General features: G+C 62.7%; 1 protein-coding gene across 5 annotated transcripts; it reads right to left on the reverse strand.

Moving 5' to 3' along the window:
- Positions 1-2401: 2401 nt before the first annotated feature.
- ZNF787 (zinc finger protein 787) lies at positions 2402-24425 on the reverse strand. Of its 5 annotated transcripts, none has more exons than XM_047711687.1 (4): positions 24041-24425; positions 11909-11997; positions 10607-10731; positions 2402-4124 (listed from the first exon to the last, which is right to left on the reverse strand). In XM_047711687.1, coding segments are annotated over exons 3-4 (1071 nt in total). In that variant the 5' UTR covers positions 10608-10731; positions 11909-11997; positions 24041-24425; the 3' UTR covers positions 2402-3054. The 5 variants fall into 5 exon arrangements, with proteins under 5 accessions (XP_047567643.1, XP_047567642.1, XP_047567641.1 ...); XM_047711686.1 differs by lacking the exon at positions 24041-24425 and adding an exon at positions 19963-23679; XM_047711685.1 differs by lacking the exon at positions 10607-10731 and having other exon boundaries at positions 24041-24417.
- Positions 24426-25201: the final 776 nt, after the last annotated feature.

Below are 25201 nucleotides of genomic sequence, written 5' to 3' on the forward strand. Positions count from 1 at the left end.
GACCCTGTGCAGCCGTCAGCTCTCCACGGGCGTACCTCACCAGGGCTCACGCCTGAGGCAGCGTGTGCACGCGGAACAAAGAAATATGGTGACATGAGTGAGCACACGGTCTCCTGGGATGGACAAACAGAACAGGCGTCTCGGATGGCAGGGCTGAGAAGGGCGCCGGGCGCACAGCAAACACGCTGAGGGAATGAATGAGGAGCCCGTGTCATTGGGACGTTGTAGGCCGGTGCGGTGTCCCTCCAGAGTCTGGGATTCGTCTTCCTGGAAAGCACCGGGCGCATTTGCCGAAATGCGCGGGCTACATGAAACAAAGCAAGTAGGGACTCGGAGAAGAGAGAGCAGCGCTCCCAGGCAGAGCCCGGGCGCGACCCTGGGCCCCCTGACACCGCACTAAGCTCTACAGGGAAGGGATGAACTGTCAGTGGGTCAGCCTGAGGCACGCACAGATGCCCCCAGGGAGCCCTTCCAGTGGGACAGGCAACCTATTTGCAGAGGAACCCGAGGGTCAGAGTTCACGTGCCCAGGGTCACACAGCCCACACGTGGCAGAGTGGAAACTGTCGCAGAATCTGTCTCGTCCTAGGTGTCCGCTCCTGCCAGACTGCCTGGGTTCGGGAGTAGAAGGGGCAGGCCGAGAGCGTGGCCCACCTGCTTCCTTCCACCTGCCACCCTCGGGCTCCCGCAGCTCCTCACCCTCCTGCCCCCGCCCCACCCCTGTCCAAGGTCAGCGCTTCACAGAGGGGGCCCAGGGGCGTGCGTTAGGCAATGTTTTCTCAAGTCTTCACTTACGCGTGCCCTCTCCCACCAACAAGAGCATCACCCCTCCCCCCTTTAAAAGCAGTCTGAGATTTCACATGAAACTGAATCACGCTAACCAACCTCCCAGCAAGGAAATGCCACTTGAGACCATGCTTTTCCGACCTACAATCACAACCAGAGTCCAAAAGTTCCTCCCAGAAGTCAGGCTCCCACCCCCCAGGTGGCCATCCATGACCTTGGTTTTGAACCCCTCATCCTCCAGAGGAGGACCCGAGGCCCCAGAGGAGCAGGGAGCGTGAGCTGCTCACAGACAGGGAACCACCAGGTGTCAGATTCCAGGCTCACACCGGAAATCTCACCTCCTCCCTCAACTCCCCAATGCCAGTAAACTCCTCCTCCCCTAGAGGTAAAAGGAACATCGAGTCGGTCCAACCATGGCCATTCAACACGATGAAAAACCCCTGGGCAGGGCCCTTTCTTCCCCAGGACAGCCCACTTCAGCCTCCCACAAACCCAGGGATGTGGGCACCCAGGACTCCGGCTGTAGGTCCCAGGAGACTGGAATCAGCATGGGGGGGTGCCTATCCTGATGAACGACCCCCTGGCAGGCCTTGCCTCACAGGATAGCTGCAAGGGTTCTCTAGGGCTGTGTCCATCAGGCACCGAGCACAGTGCCTGGCACACAGAAGTACCCCAAACCGTCAATATCCGTGTGTTCACCCCACAAGTCCCACCCAGACCCCTGTAGGGAGACAACTACCCACCCAAGTCCCTCTTCCAGAGAAGGGAGGGAAATCGGAGGGGGAGATGAACCATGAGAGACTGTGGACTCTGAGAAACAATCTGAGGGTTTTGGAAGGAAGGGGGTGGGAAGTTGGGTGAGCCTGGTGGTGGGTATTAAGGAGGGCACAGATTGCAGGGAGCACTGGGTGTGGTCCATAAACAATGATTTCTGCAGTCAAATGCTCTACCCCTGAGCTATACCCCCTAAACAATGAATTCTGGTACACTGAAAAGAAATTTAAAAAATTAAGAAACTCCAAACAAACAAACAACAACGAAAAAACAAAATCCCTCTTCCTCCTCCACAGTGTAGCTCTGTCCCTGCAGAGTAGTGGCCTGGCCAGGGACGCTTCCAGCCCTTGGAGCAGTGAGATGTGACACTGTGACTGCCCCCCCAATACACACACACTTTATGAGACGTGAGCAGGGTAAGACCACGTTTTCCAAGCAGCTGGATGCAGGAAGGGGCTTCAGGTGCGGGGGGAGGAAGCCACCGTCGGGAGCATGGGCACGTCTGCCTGTAGAGAAAAGCTACCTGCCACAGCCCCGGAGTGAGAACGGCCTTGTTAATCCACTGAGGCGTGGGGTCCTCCTGTAAGCTGCGGTAGGCAGGCCCAGTTCCTCCCCAGACCGATGAGCTCCTGTCTGGAAAGCCCACGGCCCACCGCAGGTGATGAGGGCGGGTCACTCTTCAGGACAGCCCAGTCTGCACCCGGGCCTGGGAGGGAACCGACTCCACAGCTGCCCCGCCTGCTGCTCTCCACCGGCCCAGCCCCTCTGTGACCGCAGCGTACCCGGCCTCCATTCCCACTCTCGCCCTTCTCCCTCCCGACTCAAGAACCACGCAGAGCAGGGACAATCGGATAGTGCCATTTATTGCCCCGCACCCTCCTGCCGCCGTGTCCAGGCCAGGGAACAGACCGGACCCCAGCTCCGCGGGGACGCGGGGACCAGGGGCTAGTCCCGCTCCAGCACTCCTCCCGGCCCAACCCCGGGGAGGAGAGGAAGGACGGGGGCCAAAAAAACAACAGGACCCGCAGGGCAGAGACAAAATAACGGCAGGGTGCAGTCAGGAGGCGGGTGTGATTAAAAGAAAACTCTAAAGGGAAAAGGACCCTCTTTCCCTTCCCCCCCCCCGCATGGCCCTTCTGACCCGGAAGGCTCCTCGCAAGCCCCGGGGGCGGCAGGGCAAGGGAAAGAGGGGCGGGGCGCCGGTCGTCCAGGGGCGGGCTCCGGCGTCCCTGGGTCTCCAGTTCTCACGCACGGTCCCTCCCGGGCTCGCAGAGAACCAGAAGGGCAGGCCAGGCCGGGTCAGGGGGCAGGGCGGGGGCGGGAGGGCCCTAGCACCCCGGGCCGCCCCTGGCTCCACGCCGACCGCGGGGGCGGGGAAGGGGGAGAGGAGACCCGCCGCTGGTGGCGCCCCTCTGTCCGCCTCTCTCTGGTCTCCGGGTCCAGCGCCAGCGTCCCCGCCAAGCCCGAGGGGCCCTGCCCCCCCGGGCCTCCGCCCCTACCGGCCCTCCCCGCCGCGGCACTCGCTGCAGCGCCCGCCGGCAGCCTCGTCGTCGTCGTCGTCGTCCTCCCCGCCCGCCCGGTAGTAGCTCTGTCCGCAGCGGCTGCAGACCGACGGCGCGCCCACGGCGTGCACCTTCTTGTGTCTGCGCAGCGCTGCGCCCTGCACGAAGCCCTCGCCGCACTCCACGCAGATGTGCGCGGGCTCCTCGCCCCCCGCCGCCCCGAGCCCGTCCCCGTGCTGGGCGCGCTGGTGGGCCAGGAGCCCCGCCCCGTGCCCGAAGCCCTTCCCGCACTCCACGCACACATACGGCTTGGGGGCCGGGGCGCGCCGCGAGCGGGGCCCCGGCGCCTTGGCCCCCGCGCCCGCCATGGCTGCGGCCGCCGCGGCCCCCTCGCCCGGCGCGCCCACCACGATGATGCCCTCGCCGTCGCCCACCGGGATGGCGATCTCGCCGTCCGCCGCCGCCGCCTCCTCGGGCGCCTTGGCCCGGCGCACGCTGGCCGCCAGCACCTTGGCCGCCACGCCCGGGCCCGACAGCTCGGGGTGCAGCCGCAGGTGGCGCGCCAGGCTCTTGGGCTGGCTGAAGCCGCGGCCGCAGCGCGGGCACACGAAGGGCTTGAGGCCGCTGTGCGAGCGCCGGTGCTTGGCCAGGCTCTTGCTCTGCGTGAAGCTGCGGCCGCAGTCGGGGCAGGCGTAGGGCTTCTCGCCCGTGTGGATGCGCTGGTGCTGCATGAGGTTGGAGCTCCAGCTGAAGCGCTTGCCGCACTCGGAGCAGGCGTACGGCTTCTCGCCCGTGTGGATGCGCCGGTGCTGCACCAGGTGCGAGCTCTGCGAGAAGGTCTTGCCGCAGTCGGCGCAGGCGTTGGGCCGCTCGCCCGTGTGCGTGCGCTGGTGCCGCGTCAGCTTGGACCAGTGGCTGAAGCTCTTGCCGCACTCGTTACAGATGTAGGGCGCAGGCGGCCGCGGCCGGGGCGGGGGGCCGGCCGGGGGCGCGGACTGGGGCGGGGACAGCTTGGTCGGGGGCCAGCTGGGGACGTCATCGTCATCCATGATGAGGATGTCCACTACAAGGCAAGAGGGTGGGAGGAGAGTCAGAGAAGCCCCGGCTCGACACAGGGCCCGTCCGGGAGCGAGGGTGGAGAGCGAGGGTCCGGAGCGAGGGCCGAGGCTCCCGCCGGCTGTGCCACCTGCCGCAGAGCACGCACAAAGCCTCAGGCAGCTCGTCACCTGCGCGCCTTCTCAGGGTGCCCTGTGACACGGGAGGGCAGTTGGGCCGAGTCACCTCGAAACCCGCTGCACAGACCTGGCTCTCGGCAGATGCCCCGTCTCTCCACCTCCCTGCCCACCCTATTTTCCTCAGAGCATGGCTCGCTCCCTGGCATTTCACTGCACGTTCATGTCTTCCATTATCCACCCTCAAGACTTTTCCTTCCCAGCTGCCTCCCCCACACCGGAACAAGGCCTGGAACACTGCAGCGACTCCAGAAATGGCTGGGAAGTAAACTGTCCACAGGGATTCAAGGATGGAAGTCTAGGCAATGATACCTGAAGCCCAAAGGGCCAGGCAGAGACAGGGAGGGTCCAGGGAGAGCGCCACTGGCAGGGGGAGGGCGCCCACATCCTGGCCCAGGAGCAAAGGCAAGCCCGGGAGTGAGGGCATCACACCTGGGCTCCAGGAAGACTATCCTGGTGCAGACGAAGAGGAAGGAGGAGCAGGGCTGGTTCATGGGATCACAGGCTAGCACGGGATCCCACCTGCCCTGGCACCTGGGAATGTGGCCCCCACATACCGGAGCCCCCGTCTGGCCCATGCAGACGACAGAGGAGCCTGGGGCCCTGGTCTAGCCGGCTGTATGGTGAGGACTTAAAGCCTGTCCGACGTCTGCACCACACGTGGCTTTGAGTAATGTCCCGGGGAAAGTGAAAGTGGGATCTCACAGCTCAGAGACTGACCCCCGTGCACCTGCAGCAAGGGCTCTCGATTCCCGATCCGGCGAGTGGGGCCCGGGCCTCAGCCGGGACTCCTCCACGGTGCCCACCAGCCCAGCACAGCCCTCCAGGAGTGCGCCCACAGCTTCCCTTCCAAGCATGCATCAGAAACACTTCTTCCCCGCTCCCTCCCTCCCAGACCCTGGGCTCCACGTGGCAGCCAGTCACACACCAGGCACAGGCTGGGCCCAGAGCACTCACACGCGGACCCAGAGTAACACACACCCATGCAAAGAGCGCCACGATGTGCCGAGGTGGGCACTACCTCACCAGCCTCAAAGCGTCTACATCCGGTAAGGGCGGCACCACAGAGCTCGGGTCTTTACAGCACAGAATCGACCTGGAAAGCCTCACTCCAGTCCCCCCACTTCTGCCCACTGCATGGGGTTCGGGGGTTCCTCAGACCCCCCTCCCTGCTGCCGGAGAGCAGCTGGGCCCGAAGGCCAGACCCTGCCCTTGCTCCAGGGCCATATGACAGCCCCAGTGCCTCGTCCCGTGGCGCTCGGCACTACTGGCCCAGAGCCGCTCGGTGGCAGGGGCAGCTGAAGGCTTCCCACGCGCTCCCCGTCCCCAGGGTCGGCTGCACATGGCCATGGCAGGGTCCACGCTCACTTCACCATGGGGTCCAGTTTTCGAGGTAATGAACTGGTTCTCTATCGTTCTCCAGTCTCCCCTTTCTGAGCATCGGGATGAACGCCTGCATTTACACTGATTGGGGGGGGGGGGTGTCTCCAAGAAGCACGGCGTCCTTCGGGCAGGACCCTGGTGGGCCCTGGCAGCTTCCCTGCTCCCCAGCCCCGTGGGATGCTCCTGGCGCATCCCCACGTCCTGTCTGCACCAGCAATCGCTGTTTCTCCAGGAGGCCCTGGTTCATCTGATGCAAAAGTACTTCCAGACTCAAAGCCGGGAGCGGTCACTGCTTTTTTTTTTTCTTACAGAAATAGTCCACTGAGTTCATTCACACAGACGCTTCTTCCCAGACAGATCCGGACCTACATGTTTTTCTTGAGTCTTTTCTCTGTGATGTCTGCATCCCCCTTCAGAGGGGAGAAGAGAATGCGAATAGCCTGTAATTATTCATTTGCTGACCCCAAGGTAGCGCTGAGATAACCACCCTATTACCACCGATGACAATTTCTTGAAAACACAAAACACAGCTTTGTGTGCGCTACTCCTGACCCAGCGAACCTCCCGCAGCTCTCCTGAGACCCAACCCCGCTCACTGCCTGCCTCTCTCCAGCCAGCGGCAGTTCGAGGCTCGCCTGCTAAGATCCCTTGGAAGGGCCCAGGACCCTCGGACTGAGCTCCTGCAGTGTCCTTCCGACCTGTAGGTCAGTTTTGATGAGACCCCTGGTTCGCCTTTCCTTCTCCTGGGAATCAGAAATGTGGCCCCGTTGTCTTCTGGCATAAAGCTCTGCCCCTAGATGCCCCCAAGATTTCCTTCTTTCCTCACCATCCAGTGACCCGGACAGAACACGGCTCGTTCGTTTTGGTGACGCCCTTGGATTTGTGATTTGCTCTTTCAAGGCCTAACTTTTAGAATTCAGAAAGGTCCTTTTGGCTTGTAGTGTTCACTGTTTACTCTTTCTTTGCTTCGGATTTCTGCAAGGACCTCCCCATCCACACGCTGGGATTCTGACTTTTTTTTAACTCCATTTTAACATTTCTTCATTTCTTTTTGATTTTTAAACATCCCTCCTTTTTACCTCCAACTTTTCTCAGGGAGTATGTTCTTTGTATTCCCTCCTGAGTTTTCTCCTTCATTTTTTGAAGGAATCAGACGCCTTCTGAAACGAATCTGCTCCTGTTCTCCGCTGAGCCCCGCACCCTCGCTTCTGAGCTGTTCCGAGTATGTGCTTCTCCCACCAGCTCTCACCTCTCTGGCCCGGCGGTGGTCTCCAACTGACCCCCTATCTGGGGAGATGTTACCTGCTCCTTTTCTCTTTTATTCTGACAGCTCCGGGGTTGGGAGCACTTGTGTTAAGCTCAGTTTGTTCCTGTTGCTTTTTCTGTGCAGAAGGGTTACCCGACTCCCAAGCGGTGAGGTTCCCCTACTCTGGTGGGACAAGGTTCCCCAACTCCCAAGGGACGAAGTCCTCCGAGCTCCCTCCTCTGATGTTCTCACGTCGTAGCTGACAGTATGGGACAGTGCTGCAGGTTCCTAGCTCTGCAGCCCCCATTTTTATCTGTACCTCCTCCTTCCTTCCCCCTGTGGTCAAAGACATTGTCCCACTTGGTCTTGAGTTCCCTCCCGGAAGGTTTTGCTAAGTGGGTCCTGCTGTGGGCAGAACGTTCTCCATGACTGGCAGCAGAGCCCAGGGTGGGCCCCAGGTCACGCCAGCCCCAGACATTCCTGCGGCCCCGCTCCCAGTCTGGACAAAACACGTCCGATCTCAGCTGCAGGCCTCAGGGGGACCACCTCCCAAGCTTCCAGGGAGTCCCGGAGGGTTATCTGGGGCTCTTCCTTGCTTCCTTCCCTCCAGCACAGTGCCCACACCAGGCAGGCCTGTGGCCATTGGTCTGTCCCCAACCAACTGTACTCTGGGGTCACAGAGGCACCCACACACCTAAGGTGTGCTGTCATCAGCGTGGCTCAAGGAATCTGGGTTCTGCCACGTGGTTTTTCTGGGGAGGTCTGGGGGCTTTAAGGGCTGCCATCATCCCGGGCTGGACAGAGCATTCCCGGTGAGCCCTCCGGAATGACTCTAAGGCGCACTGCGACCGTGAGAGCCAGACCTCGGCAGAGGGAGGTCAGAACCCTGTCCCCCACGACAGGACTGCCAGGACACCAGCACACTTCTTCCGTGTTGGGGGAGCTCCCGCCTCAGAATCACGGTGTCATTTCTATTTACGCAGTCATTTTGGACTGCTGCCCGTTCCGGATACCTGCGGCCAAACCCAGGACAGGCCTGCACGGCTCTCCCACCCCAGTGCCGCACGGCCCCAGGCCTCGGACCACCCGCACCAGGACGGCCAGGCCGGGCCAGCAAAGGGGCCCCAGAGAGCAGGTGAGGAAGGGCTGCCCTCCCCTGGGGATGGTGCAGCACACACCAGCTGTCCCCCCACCAGCTGCCCCACCAGCTGTCCAGGCCCCCCCACCCCCCACTCTGGGCGGGTGGCCCGGCCTCTCCGCTCCAGCACTCGGGCCGGCAAAGCCAGCGGCTGGAGAGGAGCGCGGGACGGACAGGCCGAGCATCTAAAGCAGCAGCCGGCGTGAACAACGGCGTCCACTCAGTCCGCATACCACTCCCCAAAACACCCAAATCCAGGGATGAAAATGAGAAAATTCTTGGGGTTTCACAAATGCCCTGGGCAGGTCCATGTAATGGAAAGGAGACCCTTGGGCTCTTTTCAGTCTCGTGTGCACGGAGCGGCAGGAGAGGCACCACCCAGGTGACCAGGTGTCTGCCCCCCCCGCAGCTGCGGGCTTCCAATGGGGTCACAGCCCAGCAGCAGGGGTCAGCTCAGGGAGGAGCAGGCCTGCGGCGACCCACACAGAACATGGTGGGAGGAGACGCGAACACAGCACCGGGGAGGCCGACAGGGAGGACTGATCCCAGACTCACTGCCACCGCACGTGAACACACAAGGGGCTGGGCCGAGGGCACGTGCCGAACGACTCAGGCCCTGACGAAAGTCAGAAGACAGGCCGTGGAACCCCCTCTGCCACGTGTCTCAAGGTGCCTCCTTGTCATGGGGGGAGTCACCCGAGACACCCGAGGCAGGAAGACACCAGGTGGAGAGGCTCCAACTTGCGGGGACCGAGCGAGCTGGAACGGCCTTCGGACAACAGGCCTGCTAGAGCCCACCAAGCCCACCTCCCCCCGGCATCCAAGGGGCCCTGAGGCCAAGCCTTCCCTGGGGAAGGGGCCTAAGGCCCACAACCGCTCCCAGCTCCTGGGCGGCCGCCTGCAGACCGAGACACGCTGGCTCTGGGCTCGGGGCTCCTGAGCTCCCGAGGAATGCCGTTCTCCCTGGGGTGACAATGCTCAGTCCCTCTTCCTCACCGGAAAAATCCTGAGCACAGGGCTGAGCTGCGATATGGCAGGCGCACCGATCGTGAAGCCACCTCCTCCACCACGCATCCCCGACGCGGCCAGCCAGACCCACGCGGGGCTGCCGGGAAGAAAGGCCAGGGAGCCCCTCAGCATCTTCGGCAAGGGCCCCGGGGGATGCAAGAGCCAATGCTGAGGGACCGGGGCAGGAGTGTGCGGCTGCACGGCACAGCACACACAAGGCCGCCCAGAACCTTCACCCAGCCTGGAACCAGCCTGCGGGCAGCCTGCTGTCCCGGACCGCTCCGCACCCTTCCGGTTAGAGCTGCGACCAGGACGGCTCTCGTCTCATCTCGCTGCCGCACCCCCCGTCTCAGTCTGCCCCCAGGGCCTTGGCCCCACAATCCCCCACAACCCTATCCAGCCAGGGCCCACACCTCCTGCAGCGGGCAGCCCCCTCCTTGGCAAAGCCTCCCTGCCCCCAAGATGAACCTCTGGCGAGGCAGTCTCCACGGCCGTCCCCTCAGCAACCACCACCAGCCTGTGGGCCCCACGCGGGCAGAGACCTCGGCCTCAGGCACACTGTCCCCAGCTCCTCCCCTGCAAAAGCGAGGACACAGGGCACAGCTTGCCTCCACCCTGCGGACTCCAGGCAAGGTGAGCAACACAAGGTGTGGGATCACTCCCAGCAAGCCAGGACTCCGCGCCAGCCCAAGAAGCTAGGCTGGGGGGGGCACCTGGGTGGCTCAGTGGGTTAAAGCCTCTGCCTTGGGCTCAGGTCATGGTCTCAGGGTCCTGGGATCGAGCCTGGCGGGGAGCCTGCTTCCTCCTCTCTCTGTCTGCCTCTCTGCCTACTTGTGATCTCTATCAAATAAAATCTTTAAAAAAAAAAAAAAGCTCAGGCTGGGGGCTGTGGACAAGGGTGGACACGGGGACTGGCTGGAAGCCACCACAGGGTGGCAAGCCAGGTGCCAGGTGGTGGTGGCAGTGGCAGCTGGGGCTGGGTGGGCTCCATGGCCACATCCAGAATGTATACTATAAGTGGATCCTCAACGGGCCAGAAGTCAGATCAGAAGGGCCCAGGGAGCCCCCAGGGTCAGCCAGGCCATAAGGCTGCGACTCAGGGCTCTAACAGCACCTTCCACCTGCCCCCTTCAGACCTGGGCAAGGGAGGAGCCCACCCCACCTGCCTTCTCCCAGCTCCACCCCACCCTGGTCAGACCCACCACAGGTATCAGGCCGGGGTCTCAGGGCAGGAGTCTGGCCCAGTCACCCCACAAGAGGCCCCAGACCCAGGTGGGCAGGACTCCCCGGGGCAGGCCCACAATCATGGGACGCAGAGCCACTTAGAAGCATCCAGGCTCAAGGCCCATGAGCTGAGCACGGGGGTCACGGGGGCCGGCCCCACAATAGGGCACACTGGAGTGGGGCAGCCGGCAGTTCCTGTGGGGGAGAACAGGCTCCGGGCTGCAGGAGGGAGAGCAGAGAACCCACCAGACGTTCTGCAGGTTTTGTAAGGAGCACAAGTTAACAGAGGACTCGGAAGATTAAACCTGACTTACTCCACGGCAGAAGTTTGGAGAAAACTGGGGTTGTGACTCAGACTGGGTGTTTCGCTGGGTGAAGTAAGCACTTTGTAGCTGTGGTTTCGTGTTTGCTCTTAAAGAGCCCGCACCTGCTTGAGGACCTATGGGTGCAAAGACAGGACATCTGGGATGTTCTTTAAAATCTCCGGGGGGAGAAAAGGGCACAAATGGAGAAATGAGACTGGCCAGGAGGTTGGTAACCCTGAAGCTGAGTGCAAGCAGAGTCATGTACCTGAGCTCCGACGCCCCCGTAACACACGGGTTTTTAAAGTAATTCTGCAAGGGCTAGAAGGCCGAGGACATGTGTCAGGGGAGGCAGGAGAAGCAGGCCCAGACAGGCACAGCAAGGAAGGACGGGCATGGTCCTCCCCATGGAGGGCTGCTGGGTCAGAGTGAGCACGGAGACCCCGCCTCTGTTTCCTCCTCGGTAACCAAGGCCACCAGGACCTGCCTACAGGGAGCTTCTCTTTATGCTCCTCTGGGTGATCTTATAATGCGTGGGGGGAGGCCCCGTGGCCCATCTCGCAGACGACTGTGGGATGCTGGCACCAGGGCCGAGACCCAGCACCTGTTGTGAATGTAAAGTCCTACCAGCACGTGGCCGCGTCCACTCACTTCCGTACTGGCTGCCTTCCCGCTGCACGGGGCACGGGCTCTGCAAAGCCAAAAATCTCTCCCCTCTGGCCTCTGTGTAAAAACACACCCGCTGACGCCACACCGGCATAACCGCCGGCACGAAAACACACGGACAGCAGCATGAAAGCCAAGCCCATGCTTTATTTCTCGGCGCCCTACAGGAAAACCCCTGGAAACCAGAAAGCAGAGTCTCAGCAAGCAAACCCTGGGCCCCGAGTGCTCAGAGATGAGTTTTATTCAACCCAAATAATGCTTTATTAAACACTACAGGATACCGATATTGAAAAAGTGGAAGATTTCCCCTAAAAACCCAGATATTCAGCTTTCCCCCCAAAACTGGCACACATCACACCCTCCTCTGTGGTCCTGTCACCCCAGCCCCACAATGCCCACCCTCCATCTATAGCTTCTCGCTTGAGAGACCTGCAGACAACCTAGAAACAGGGCAGAGGGGCCAGGACACCGGGGAGCAAGGAGGCTGGGCTGCGAGAGTGGAGAGGACGGGCAGAAGGGGAGAAGCGGCCCCCAAGGGTGCCCGTGACCCTCTGGAGGAAGGAGGCATCACTCCTGGGCCACGGGAGCAGAGGGGAAAGGAAGCCGGGGTCCAGGAGGGGTACTGAGCACTGCCCAAGGCCACCTCACCTGGGTTCTCGTGACTGGCCATCTGCTGGTCCTCGGAATCCAGCGGCCCCGGAGACCAGGCCTCTTCCCGCAGCTCCATGTCTGGGTCCCTGGAAGAAGGGGAGGAGACGGAAGGGCAGAGATCAGAGGACGCCAGAATAGGAAGCCAGGCGCCACGTCGGCTCCAATCCGCGCTCGAGCTCCGAGCACCCAGCTCGGCCCGGGCAGGCAGACAGCACACGCAGCTGGTACCTGAGGGACAATGGAAAAATGGCCCTCATCTCCCCCCTGCGCAGGGGACCAGCCCAAGGCCACGCACCATCTGGGGGAGGAGGGAGCCCGGCGCTGCAGCCAACCGGCCAGGCATGTGTCCTGGCTCCACCATCCGCAAGCTAGAGCCTGGGGAGACCAGCTCCCTGCCTCCGCCTCCCTCCCCCGCACCTCCCAGCACCCGGACCGCCACCAACACGCCGACCCGTCTCACGGGCCTGAGGTTTAAACAAGACGACGCGCAGATGCGGCTCTAGCCCCAGAGCCCATCCCTGCCCATCGCCCCCGGAATGGTGAGGCCGACATGGGCACCTGAGTGCTCTAGGGGGGTCATGCGCTGGGGTCTCCCAGTAAGACTATGTATGGGGGTCCTGGGGGAAGGCGCGAGCCTCTGGCATCTGCACTCAGAGGGGTGGCCGGACAATGCTGGCCTCGGGGGAGGGAGAGGCAGCCTCCATCGCTGAAGATTTGCGGGATCTGGAGATTTCGGGAAACGGGACGCCATGTCACTGGGTGTCCTGCGCCTTCTCTCAGTGTAACGTTCGCAGGACTTGTCCGAATGTCCTTTTCACGGCTGGACGAGACTCCACCATACGGACGGACCACATTCCATGTCGTCTGTCCACCGGCCAACGCGGACGGTGTCTGGGCTGTTCCACCTCGGGGCTGAGGAGCAAAGCCGCTGGAGACGTCTGAGCGCACGCACCATGTGGACGTGTCTTCATCTCTCCACCGCCCACCCCACACAATGGGCCTTGCCGAGGAGAAATCGCTCCCCTCCTTCTTTACTGGCCTCGAGGGTCAGGTTCTCACCGCTCACCACCGCCAGGGGCAATGCCATGTGGCAGGGCCTGACTCCCGGGGCAGACAACCTAGGCCTCCCCTGCTGGGCAAGGAGCTGGCGGGCAGCACCCGGAGACCAGGACAGGCCCCAGGTGGTCTCGTCCGTCCTGCACTGCAGCATGGCCTGGCACCGGGGGTACCTGTCCCTTGCTGTGGCGCCACTCCCCAGGGACGGGGACCTCGTCCCCAAAGCTGAGTGCACGCAGCTCAGGGCAAACCCCGCCCCCCCCCCCACACGGGACCTCTCCGCAGAGGAGCGGCTGCGCACGAGCACCCACCAACAGCAACCATCTGCCCCCAGCACAATATGCCAGACCCACTTCTCTTGAATCCCCCACTGACAGGGGGCTCGCCACCATCCAGGCACCGAAAGGAACCCATTCCACTGCCAGGGGGCTCAAGCCTGTCCCCTCAGTAATCTCCGCTGATCTCTGAGAGCTCTGAGAAGCCACCTGTCCAGTTCATAGACACTCGCAGGCATCTCCCAGGTCCAGGCCCAGTTCTACGCGCGTCACACGCCATTACCGCATTCGGTCCTGCCCGAGCCCTCTGAGTGGGCCATGTTGCCCCCCAACACGCAGAGGAGGAAGCTGAGCCACAAGTGGCCGAGACCTGGAGGCAGACGAACCGCGGAGAAGCGTGAATCCGGGCTGTCCGGGCCAGGTCCTCGCCAGACGAGTGCTCACTCACACAGCAGCGTCCCACGTCCCTCCCACGAGCCAAACCTGGATGCCGGGGTCCCGTTTTCCGGCCGCTGGCCCCAGCTCTGTGCCACCCCGCACTGCCGTGCTGTCAACGACCCCCTTCCCCACGTCACAGCAGAGGACGTGAGGTCACAGTGAGGTCATCGCGGAGCAGGGACAGGACACCAAAGGTGCCGCTGCAGACTCCTTGGTCCCAACTGCTCTGCCGTCCCGAAACCCAGCCAACCGTCAACAAGGATCAAAAGGAGCATGGGACACGGGCGAGGACAAAGGCAAGCCCGTCTCAGGGGCCAGGAGCCACGCTGGGGCCCTGAGCAGGGCTGGCAAGTGGCTGCCTCGGAGGTGCTGCTGAAATGTGGACAGAAGGCAGGAGCCTGGCAGGAGGCCAGCAAGGGGCCCCTGGTCGGAGCCTGCAGGCAAAGGCCAGGCCTCTTCGCCCCCGGCCCTGCCACTGACGACAGGGAGCCACCACGGGGTCGGGCCAGGTCGGCGAGGGAACACACACAGGGGGTGCCCTGCTCAGGTTCTGGCTCCACGCAGCATCACAGCACCCACCGTGACACAGGACAGCTGCCCAAGGACCACAGGCCCCCTCCCCGCAGGGCCCTCATCAGACAAGATCTTCCCGTCGGCCTCACGGGAGCCAAGGCGAGAGCATCAGCAGTTCTGCGGGCACTGGCGTCTTTCCGCCCCCGTCCCCGTCACTCCCACCCCAGAGGCGCAGGGTCTCCCCATGGGCCAGGTGTCGCTCCGACACTGGACAGCGCCCTGGTGATCGGGCCACAGCCCCAGCCACATAAGGGGGCCCTACCAGTGAGGAACAAGCGTCTGGACACGAAAGGCGAGTTCACCCAGTGAAGTTCCGTGAAGATATGCTCCGAGCGGGGGGCGGAGAGGGGAGGGGAGGGATGGCCCGCTGCACCAGGAGGTCAGAGGAGGATCTCCCAGGAGGAGGAGCCGCAGGAGCGGCCCTGCAGGAGGAGCAGGGAGGAGGGATGCAGGGACGCGTGTGCAAAGGCCCTGAGCAGAGACTAGAGACGCGGGGGTGGGAGGGCCCTCTTGCAGGGCTTCGAGGCCGCAGAGAGCATGAGGAGTGGGTGAAATGTGGGAACCTCTGAGGTCAGCGTCGTTACGACCCGTGCTTCACAGACGAGGACACTGGGGTCACAGACGTGGGGGCCGGTGCTGGAGGTCGCCAGCAGCAGCAGCAGCATGTGGACAGCAGCAGCGGGCAGCCGGGATGCGCTGGCACAGCGCTGGGCTGAGAGCCATGGGACAGTCGCCACACAGCTGCGGAGCCGCACGCGGGCGCTGGGGGCCCCTGACCAGGCAACCCCCTCTCCAGAAGCTGATCTGAGGGAAGCCCAGACCTCAGAAAACGCTTCTTGCAGACAAAAAATAGTTCCTCACGGCCAGATTTAGAGCAGGGAAAAACGGGAGAGAACCCGTCAGCGCCACGTGGGAGAAAGCCCGAGAAAAGTCCCACCAATGCCACAGTCTCGGGAGCAGCAGCTGCGAGCCGTCTGCTCCTGCAGCAGGAGCGCTCGTCCCTCTTCGCTTCTCATCTTCATCTCAACTTTTTAATTCTTTAGAACGAGCGATCGCTTCTGTAATAAGGGAAAAGACAAGACAGCTCTTTTCTGGAAGGCCGGAGGGCTGTGCATCTCGAGGGGAAAATCGCTGCGTGTGGAGGGGGCAACGCGGGGATGCCGCTGCCCGGCGGTCGGGTCACACAGGGTGACCGTGACCATGAGGCCGCGCAAACCCCGCACACAGCTGCTGGGCGTGCAGGTCGGGGGAGCGGTCTGACGGCTCCTCCCGCAAAAAACAGACCCACTTTGGGAGCCGGCGACTCCACTCCCACGTGCACACCAGAGACGTAAACCCAAACCCCGGTCCGGCCGCCCACATTCCCGGCAGTGCTATTCCCACGCAAACACGTGGGGGTGGGGAGAGCCAGTCTCCAAGGGCCAAAGGCCAGGGAGAGAGGCTTCCACAGGATTCCGCAGCCATCCAGGACAGAGCCGGGGGCGGCTGGGGGCTGGGGGCGGGAGTGGGGCGGGACTCTGCTAATGGGTCTGTGGCTTCAGTGGGAGCGATGAGAACACCCAGGAGCCACATGGTGGTGACAGTTGCACAACGCCGTGAATGCATCAGAAACTGCTAACTTGTAGGCGCGAAAAAGAAAGGATTGCACCATGGGACGCCTGGGTGGCTCAGTTGGTTGGACGACTGCCTTCGGCTCAGGTCATGATCCTGGAGTCCCGGGATCGAGTCCCGCATCGGGCTCCCAGCTCCATGGGGAGTCTGCTTCTCCCTCTGACTTTCTCGCTCATGCTCTCTTTCACTGTCTCTCTCTCAAATAAATAAATAAAATCTTAAAAAAAAAAAAAAGAAAGAAAGGATTCCACGACATGCAAATTAGACCTCAATTAAAAAGTAAACAGACTTTAGGGTTCCTGGGTGGCTCAGGCAGTTAAGCATCTGCCTTCAGTTCAGGTCGTGATCCCAGGGTCCTGGGATCAAGTCCCGCATCAGACTCCCTGCTTGGCGGGGAGCCTGCTTCTCCCTCTGCTTTCCTCTCTCTCTCTCTCAGGAATAAATAAATAAAAATCTTTAGGGAAAAAAAGTAAACAGACTTTAAAAAATTGTATGGGGCTGTCTGATTACAAGGCCACAGAGAAAATGAGGTAAGACAGGATCACCTGTCTACTTGTTAGACCAAACACCCCCGCTCATGGACCACGCGACAGAGCCGGCTACATCTTCGCGGAAAACAAGGGGCAGCTCAGTCATTAAGTGTCCGACTTTAGCTCAGGTCACGATCTCAGGGTCCTAAGATCGAGCCCCATATTGGGCTGCTTCTCCCTCTGCCCGGCCCTACCTCATGTCCCCACCACCAATAAATAAAACCTTAAAAAAAAAAAAAAGAAAGAAAGAAAAACAAGGTTAAAATGAAAGACACAGTGAGCACTCACAGGGCTGTGGGCTGGCAGGGCTGAGGCAGAGGGCCGGGCAGCCGCCCCTCTGCCCCCTGCACCGGGGCGGCCGCCCCTCTGCCCCACTGCATGTATGCAGACTCACTTGCCAAGTGGGTGCCCCGTGCTTCCTCTGAACGAGGAGCGCATAAGTCACTGAAAGCAGGGACTTCCCTGACCCGAGTCTCCGCCTCAGGCCGGCTTCCTGCAGCAACCAGGCCTCGGCCTTCGCTTGTCCCCTCCCTGTCTCCCTGCTGCCCACGCTGCCCCACCGCTGCAGGATTGCGGTGCAGGGACTGGTCTCCACTGGGGACATTCACCCAGAACAAGCCGCCCCTCTTCCTGAAACTAGGAGATGGAAGCCACCCAGCACAGGGCCCTCCCTGTCCTTCCCTCCAGACCCCAGTGAAAGGAGCCCGGACACAGACCTTCTCTCTGCCTATGGGCCAGGGTCTCTTCCCCACAGCCTCCACCCCTCGGCCCCCAACCCTGGGCGGAAGCACGTCTGCGGGTCCCACATCTGTGGAAGTACAACCCGTGGGCTTCTGTCCTGCTAATCTGTTTCAGTCAGTCCTGGCCAGAAACCCGAAGAGGCAGAGGAAAGTCTCCCTCCCCTCTCCGGGGGACACGCTGGAGCCCAGAGGGCTGTAAGCTGCCTGTGAGCTGCCCCTGCCAGGACGGGCTTTCCCTGCGTGTTCACACAGTCCCGCTGTAGAAGACGTCTAAGTAGCGACACGAGGTCCTCCATTTTGCCCCTTGGCCTCTAAGGCCCCATGTGTTTACCTTCCGGCCAGTGACAGAAAATGCTTGCAGACCCTGACGCTAACAAGCAAGGGCTGCTGAGACGTTGGGGGCCACGTCCCAGGCCGGACTGGAAAGGCCTGGACGTGCTGTGCCTCCAACTGGAGGGCGAGAGGGGCAGAAGGCAGGCCAGGTGGCTGCGGGGGCCACAGGAGGGACGCCCATCTGAGGCAGCCGGAGCTCGGGGGTCCCCATCCTGAAATCCCAGTAAGGTTACCTCACGTCTGTGTTTTGTGCACAGGAGTATGATGGGACAAGGGAGCACGCCCCAGGGGCTTCCCCACTGCTCCCCACAAGACCCAGCAAGTACCCCCCGGGGCCAGGAGAGGGTCAGGACAGCACCCAAGCCAGGGACTAACCAGGGGTCCTACAGAAGAGTTGGGAAAGGTGTTCACTACACCTTACCCAGGTCCCTTCCTCTCCCACTCAGTCATTCATCACTCAGAAAGCTGCTGAGGCCTGTGGGCTGACCCTGTGGGCCTGTGGGTTCCATACCAGGATCTCAGGATCGTGGGGGAAGGGCTCCAGCCCCCTCCCCTCCACAGCACTGCACACAGAGAGGAAGCACCAGGGCGTGACGGTGTCCGGCGACCAAGAGGCCCCCAGCCTGCTCTGGACAAGGGCTGACTATGCAATCTGACACCTTCGGAGCCCCTGCCTCGCCCATCTTCCCTCCCAGCTCCCCAGTTTCTGCCCCCTCTCTGTGACTTTGCCCAGCTCCAACCTCCAGTCCCCAAGATGGAGGGCCTCCCCCAGACCACCCCACCCACCCCAGCCAGGCCTTTGAGCGATCCAATTAACACAGGGGCTGACAGAGGCCAGCGGCTAATAAGCTTGAGACAAATTATTGTTATTATTGTTGTTATTAGATCCCGCCCACCTCCTCTGGATGCCGGCCCACCAATTAGCCCCTCTCTTTCTTCCGCTGCCAATCTCCCCGCCTCCCCTCCCCCGTGCCAGCAACCAGACGCTCCCAGTACCTGCAGAGCAAGGGCTCCTCCTGCACCTATGCCCCAGGCCCTTCCTTTCCCTTCTCGGGGACACACACACACCCATCCCCCACCCCCACCCCCACCCCGTCCTCCCCTCCCCTCCTCCCTCAGGGCTGAGCTGCGACTTCCACCTCCTCCTACCTCCCACCCATCTCCGGCCTCCCCCTGCCCAGCCTCTTGGTCATCAAATCCAGTGGCTCTTTAACCCCTGTGCTGGCAGGGGACAGAGTCCAGCACTCAGTCCCTTCCCCGTCCATCCTCCCCCGCCTCCCCATGCCCACCACCTTCCAACGCCCCTTTCAAGTCCACCCCCCACATCACAGACCACTCATCCTCTTAAGTCACTCAATTCAAACAGCCCAGGTAAAGGTGGGCGCAGGCTCCGCACAGACACTTCTCGGAAGAGAACACGAAGAGCTGACAGGCGCTAACAAGAGGCTCGACGTCCCCCGCCGACAGAGAAACAGACCTCAACCACAGGAGGTCCCAGGAAAACACAAAACACCCCGAGGCGTTGCTGGCGGGGATGTGAAATGGGGGGCCGGAGGGTGCAGCACAGAAGGACCCCGGGGTCCAGCAGCTCCACTCAGGGCCACAAACCCAAGACAAACAGAACATGCTCGCGCAGAAATCCGCACACGCGTGTTCAGAGGCATAAATCACGACCGCCAAAACCTGGAGACGACACAACTGCCCAACAGCAGGTGAACCCTGACCGCTGGAGAGAACACTGTTCCGTCACACAGGGGTGACGCACTGACACGCCACACAGCACAAGCCTCTCACCACGCGAGGTGCCGGACACAGAGACCGTGTCACACATGAAAAACAGCAAACCCGCAGAGACGATAGAAGTGAGTGACTCCCGAGGGCAGGGGAAGGGGAGCGGGTACAGTCTCCCTCTGGGATGACAATGTTCTGCGGGGATGGGGGCGCCTACTCCCAAGAGGGGGTCATGTGCTAGGAGACTCAGCCTCCATGAGCTGCTGGGGTTCCCTTCCCTGCCCCACCTGAACCCCCTGCTGCACCTGCCCAAATCCAAACCCAGCCCCCAGCCCCACTGCCCACCTCCCACCTGCAGCCAGTCCTCCAGCTGCCCCAAGTCCTCTCCCCTCCCAAGGGCCCACCCCCGCCCCGCCCAGCATCCCAGGACTGAGCTTCCTTCCTCCCCAGCCCGCACCGCCACCTGGAACCATCCGCCCAGCCCACGAGACTCACTGAGGGGAAGCAGCCTGGCTGGCCCTGGCGTCCTTGACTGGCTGGGGGCCACTCAGACCTCACACCCCTCTTCAGCCTGGGTGGTGACACTCCACAGCCCCACTGGCGGTGCAGGCAGGCCCTACGCTCTCCTCTCCAGCTCCCACCCACTTCCATTTTCTGTGGGTGGCTTCACCCTTCGCCCCAGGCCCAAATACCCATCCGTCCCCTCCTCTACCTCCCACCCAGGCCACCTCCCACACCCGCAGCTGATGCTGCCAGGCTCCCACCTGTTCTTCCAACGCTGAGAGCAAGTCGGCAACACCATCAGAACCGTAAGCCCTTTTTTGGGGGGCAAACGGGGGCCTCTGTCAACTTTCCCCATTTCCTCCACAATGGCAGTCTGCTCAGACTTCTTCCATCTTCCCGGAGTCGGCCGGGAAGGCCGCACTTCCCCAGAACGCAATCTGCGCCTCGTTCGGGTTTCCCAGCACACCGAAAGAGCTGACCAAAGCAGTCCCTTCTGATCCTGCTCCCCTGCCCCCCAGCCCCGCTTTCTTCCTCTTTTCACTGACCAGCTGCCTCACAGTAAGCCTACCTCATGGCTTGCTCTCTCCCATCGGCCTCCCACCCAGCCACATAGGCCTCACCCTTGCCCTCGGCCGCTGTCCCCTATCCTCAGGGGCACCAGCCGGCCCCGCCTCCAACCCTGTGTGGCCCTCCCGGGGGTGCAGGCAGGCGGCAAACTCCAGAGGCCCTGGCCCCCATTCCCCACTATCTCCAAGATAAACCGGTATCAGGAATTTCTAGAGCCTCCCTGTGCGCTTATGGCGGCAGGTGCGGCAGGAGCCCGGAGGCCACCTGCCACCGTCCGGGAACACCCAGCATCCAGTCTTCAGACACGTCCGTCAATGCTCCTCATTCCTTCGTCTGGGCAAGTAACTGAAAATTGCTTAAACAAACAAAAATACTCTCTAGGGGGGAAAGAGGCCACGCTCCGTCTGTCACCCCTCAATCAGGCCGGACCCCCATTCTTGAGGGGGGCGTTTACGTCCTTCCACCTTGCCCAATCTCCCCAGTGAAAGTAGCAGCTCCCCTAGAAAGCCTGTCCAGACTTCTCCCTTCCCTCAGCTCAAGTGTCCTCTCTTTTCAAAGCACAGACTACACGTCAGACCCTCATACCCACTGCAATGGGTTCACAATCCCAAGCCCATAACACCGTCAGAGAGGAGAGAACAAGCTCTCCGGGCAGGCTGCCAGAGTCCAACTCAGCCCCGCCACCCGCAGCCATGTGACCTTGGACAAGGTGGTCTGGCCTCTGTGCCTCCTGACCCTCCCGGCCCCGCGTCCAGATCAGAGGTTAACGTGTGTGAAGCGCTCAGCCGGAAGCCAGGCGCCCAGGATGTGCCTGGCAACCCCTGACAAGAAACTGTTGAAGCTGGGGTTCACACAAGTTCAGAGAGCCAGCCACCAAGTAGAGGCACCAGACTCCAGCCAGGTCGGCCAGCCGCCAAGGTCATCGTTCCTTTCCTCCTCACCCTCAGGATCCTGGCACTGGCTCCCTTAACAGCCATCATTACAGTCTTGGCCTGTGGCCCCAGGTGGCCGGCGGGAGCAGCTCAGGGCCCCTGGCCACCCATCCAGGCTCCTGTGGCTGGCTGCTCGGTGGTCGTGAGGCCACAGCTCTCCGTGCTACTACGACAAAGCCACTGATGCCACCAGTGTGAGTCATCCCCGAAACGAGAGGCTGGGGCTTGGGGTGCCCTGAACCAGCCAGTGACCCTTCATGACAACGCACCCCCTGCTACCTGATAACAGACACTGAAAAGGTCTTGAGGATAACCTCCGTCTCCCCCAGACCCCAGCCGTGGCCGAAAAAAAGAAGTCATCAGAGCCCGTGGCATTACGGTGAAGGGCCAAGCTCTGGAATCGCGTGCAGGCCAGTGTTCCCAGTGCAACCATGGGGCCCAGGGCTCCATCCCACGCCCCTGAACTGGGAGCAACCAACCCCATCCCAAGACCTCAGAGAGCTTGGGACAGCGAGGACCAGACACAGGACCAGGCGCCTGCGAAGTGCTCAGGAAGCAAGTGCCGTCAAATTTAATCTGTCACCAAGAGGCCAAAGCTGCAGCTGGCTCCCGGAGGCCCCAGCACACATGAGGCTTTGGGCAGCCTGGAGGACAAGCGAGCAAGGTCTGGAGGCTGACATGTGTCTGAGCACAGGTGCCCCGGGAGCTGTGTCCCCAGCACTGACTACCGCTACCGTCACTGCAGCCACGGGCCAGAGTGGCGAGTCCAGAGCTCACCATCACCTTCCCCCAAGCCCCAGGGTCCTCTTGGCCAATCCCTCCCTGTCTTTCAAGACACAAGATACACCACCTCCCACAGGGACAAGCTTCCCTCTGGGCACCTACAGTTCCCGGAAGGGATGTTCTGGGAAATCCCCCAGCCCTCTCCCTGGTTCTTCTGTATGTGTGTCCCCGACAGGCCTCCAAGCTGCTGCAGGACAGGACCTGCCACCCAGTGTCACCCAGCTCTGGGTCTGGCATAGGGGATCCTCAAGAAACGCGCACCGAGGGACCCTTCTCTCCCACCCCATGGTAGAGCGCTGTGCCAGGACCACTTTGCCCATGGGCCCAGCACAGGACCAGCCTTATCCAGAAAATGCTGGACTGTGCTCTCCACCACAGGGAATGAGGAAAGAGGGAAGTGACAGGTTCATGGTCACCATGCTGGAAGAGACAGGAGGCAAGGCCTGGCCTAGGAATGCTTGGCTCCAGAGCCTTTCTTACAAACCTTCCACTCAGCTCTCTGGAGGGGGACACGCATTCACAGCTTCCCTACCAAGTCAAAGCTAGTACTACCATTCCTCTTCACCCAGGCAGAAACTGAGATGAGAGAGTCATTTACGCTGTAAGGTCACAAAGTACCAGGTATGGAGCTGGGATCTGAACTCAGGTCTGTCTGACCCCAGCACTTCTAAGGCCACACGGATGCTCATGGGTCAGGCATGCTGATAAGCCCTTGGGGTTCTCCCGTTCCTCAGCTCAGCGGGTGTGCGGGTGGGGATTAGATCTGGAAAACTTCCAGGGGAAAAAGCTAAGACAAGAGATAACAACGTGGGGATCTGGTCCCAATGCTCTCGGGGCTGAGCAGGACCACAGGGAACTGCAGCAAGAGCAGGCAGGTGGACGCCAGCTGCATTTAGCCCAAGAGGCTTAGGTCTTACGGGATAAGCGGGGATCAACAGCGACCGTGCTTCCCCAGAGCAGAGGCCGGCTGACTCCCAACTGTGTCCTCATGCCCAATACAGCCCGGCACCAGGCAGCCACACACCAAGTGACCCCTTCCTGAACGCCTCTGGACGGGGCTGTGCCGGGAGGCCTTCCCACAATTGCTCTGGGGGAGGGGGTACTCCGTGTCCAGGTCCCCGTCTCTGCCAGCCCGCTCCGGGACCTTGTTCTTGACCCTGTCCCGGTGCCCAGCATGGGGCCGGGCACTGGGAGAGCCTGTGGGTCACTTTTCCGTCGTGGGACGCCACCATCCTGTGCCTGCCCAACCCCCGTCTCCACGAACTGGGGTGTCCCCCCTTGCGGTCGGGCCTGGGAGTGGGGATGGGGTAGTCAAGCAGCACAGCTGGGCGCCCGGGAGCCCTGGAGGTGGCCTTGAGGCCCGGCCCCCGTCCGCCCCGGTCCAGCGGGCCACGCGGTGCCTGACCTTGGCCCAGTCATTTCCCCTCCGGCGAACGCGCTTCCTGCCCGCCGCCCGCGCCGGGTCGAATGAATGAGCCTCCCGCGAGGACCCAGACCGTAATCACCGGCGGATCAAAGGCCGCACGCAGCCCGCCCGCGGCGGCAGCGGAACCCGGGCTTCTCGGGAAGCGGGAAGGAGCGGCGAGGGAGGGGAAACAGGCCGGGGACCCAGACGCGCCCCCCGGACCGCCGTTTCCGGTCAGGCCTGCCCGGCCCGCGCGTCCCCTTTCCCCACGGGGGCCTCAACTTCCCCCGGGAATCACCACCACTTCCGGCCACGACCTGCCGGGGAGGCTGCGGCGGCCCCACCCCCGAGCCCCCGGCCCGATCCCCGGCGCTGCGCAGGCGCGCTCCTTCCCCGGCGCGGCCGCGGCGCGGCCCCGGCGCGCACGCGCGTTCCCCCGCGGCTCCGCCTGGCGCGCCCCTCGCCCGCCCGCGTCACCGGCCGCGCGCCCACTCACGCCCCCCCAGCACGCGCACGCGCACTCGCCCGCCCAGTCGCGCTCGCCCGCCCGCCTCCCCGCCCGCCCCCCGCCCGCAGCGGGGCTCCCCGAGGCGCGCGCCCACCCCGGCCCCGGGTTCACGCCCCCCCCCCGCCTCCGCGCCCTCCCCTCACCTCCTCGGTCCCGGGGCCGCCGCGCCGCACTCCTCCTCGCTCCTCCCTCGCGGATGGTGGCAGCGGCGGCAGCGGCGACTCAGACCCTGGGGTCAGGGGACGGGCGCCCAGGCCGGAAGTGACCTTCCCGGCCGCTTCCGCCCGCGCTGCTCCCCCTCCTTTCCCACCCCCCCCGCCGGCCTCCACCCCGTCCTCGCCGCTCTAGGAAGGCGAGCCCGGAGACCCCCCCCCCCCAGCCACCGCCCCCCTCAGCTCTATGGTGCGGAGCGGGCGCCCCTGGGAGCCACTTCCGGACGGTCTAGGACACGGGTCCTCCGTCCCCGCTCTATGGCGCCGCGCGCCGAGGGGCTTCGGGCCCCGCCCCCTTCCAAGACAGGAGGCGCGAGCCCGGCCCGTTAGGCGGAGACTTCCGGGTGTCTCGGGAGGTGCCCCCCTCCCCCAGCCCGGCGCTCTCCGCTCGCGCCTGCGCGGTCGGCGCCCCGCGCGAGCCTGGGACGGAAAGGTGTGGGGGAGAGTGGCGTCGAGGGCCGCTCGTGCCACCCCGGGTCCTCCGGTCGTCTCTATCATCGTAACCCTTTCCGTGCCGGGGTTCGTGGCGGGTGCGGGGTCCGCTCGCAGGGACAGCTCCGGGGCACAGCCCTGACGAGCCCTGCCCGGTCCCGGGCTGAACTTCTAGGACGGGGATCCTGCTGGCCCCGAGGCAAGCCCCACAAGTGCCCTCGCTTCCTGCACCTGCCGCCTGGCACTCCGAGCGGCCAACCCCTTCCTTCCCCGGTCCCCTTCCCTCTGGGTAGGAGATGGGAGCTGGGCTGTGGTTTCGTCTGGGAAGGTCCCCGGGGTTCGGAGCCACCCCTGGAGCTGCCAGAGCTCCAGGGCCAGAGCAAGCCTTGCCCGTCTCTTGGCCTCAGTGTCCTCCTTTTTCACATTGGGCGCCTGCGAGGGCTTTGCATGCTTTAGGTCCCATTAATAACCTGTTCCCACTTCGCAGATAACAAGGGACACCGAGCTCAGGCACCTGCCCAAAGCCACACGCCCGGAAGGCAAAGCCTGGGCTCCAGGCGTAGTAGACCACTGGCCCCAGCGGCCGGGGCCTCACCTGCTTCCCTAATGGGAGGCCAGCACTTAGGAACCCCCACTGACTGTTGGCTCTCATTTCGGGGT

The sequence above is a fragment of the Lutra lutra genome, chromosome 17 (assembly GCF_902655055.1).
Source record: "Lutra lutra chromosome 17, mLutLut1.2, whole genome shotgun sequence".
In the NCBI taxonomy this organism is placed as follows: Eukaryota; Metazoa; Chordata; class Mammalia; order Carnivora; family Mustelidae; genus Lutra; species Lutra lutra.

Excerpts from the sequence above, each read along its gene's own strand:
- ZNF787 (XM_047711684.1), bottom strand. The coding sequence starts at position 20,057 with ATGGGGAAAGTTGACAGAGGCCCCCGTTTGCCCCCCAAAAAAGGGCTT. Across the intron at positions 11,998-19,962 it reads TCTCAGCGTTGGAAGAACAG|GGACCCAGACATGGAGCTGC; the intron begins GTGGGAGCCTGG and ends CCCTTCTTCCAG. Across the intron at positions 4,125-11,908 it reads GGCCAGTCACGAGAACCCAG|TGGACATCCTCATCATGGAT; the intron begins GTGAGGTGGCCT and ends CTTGCCTTGTAG.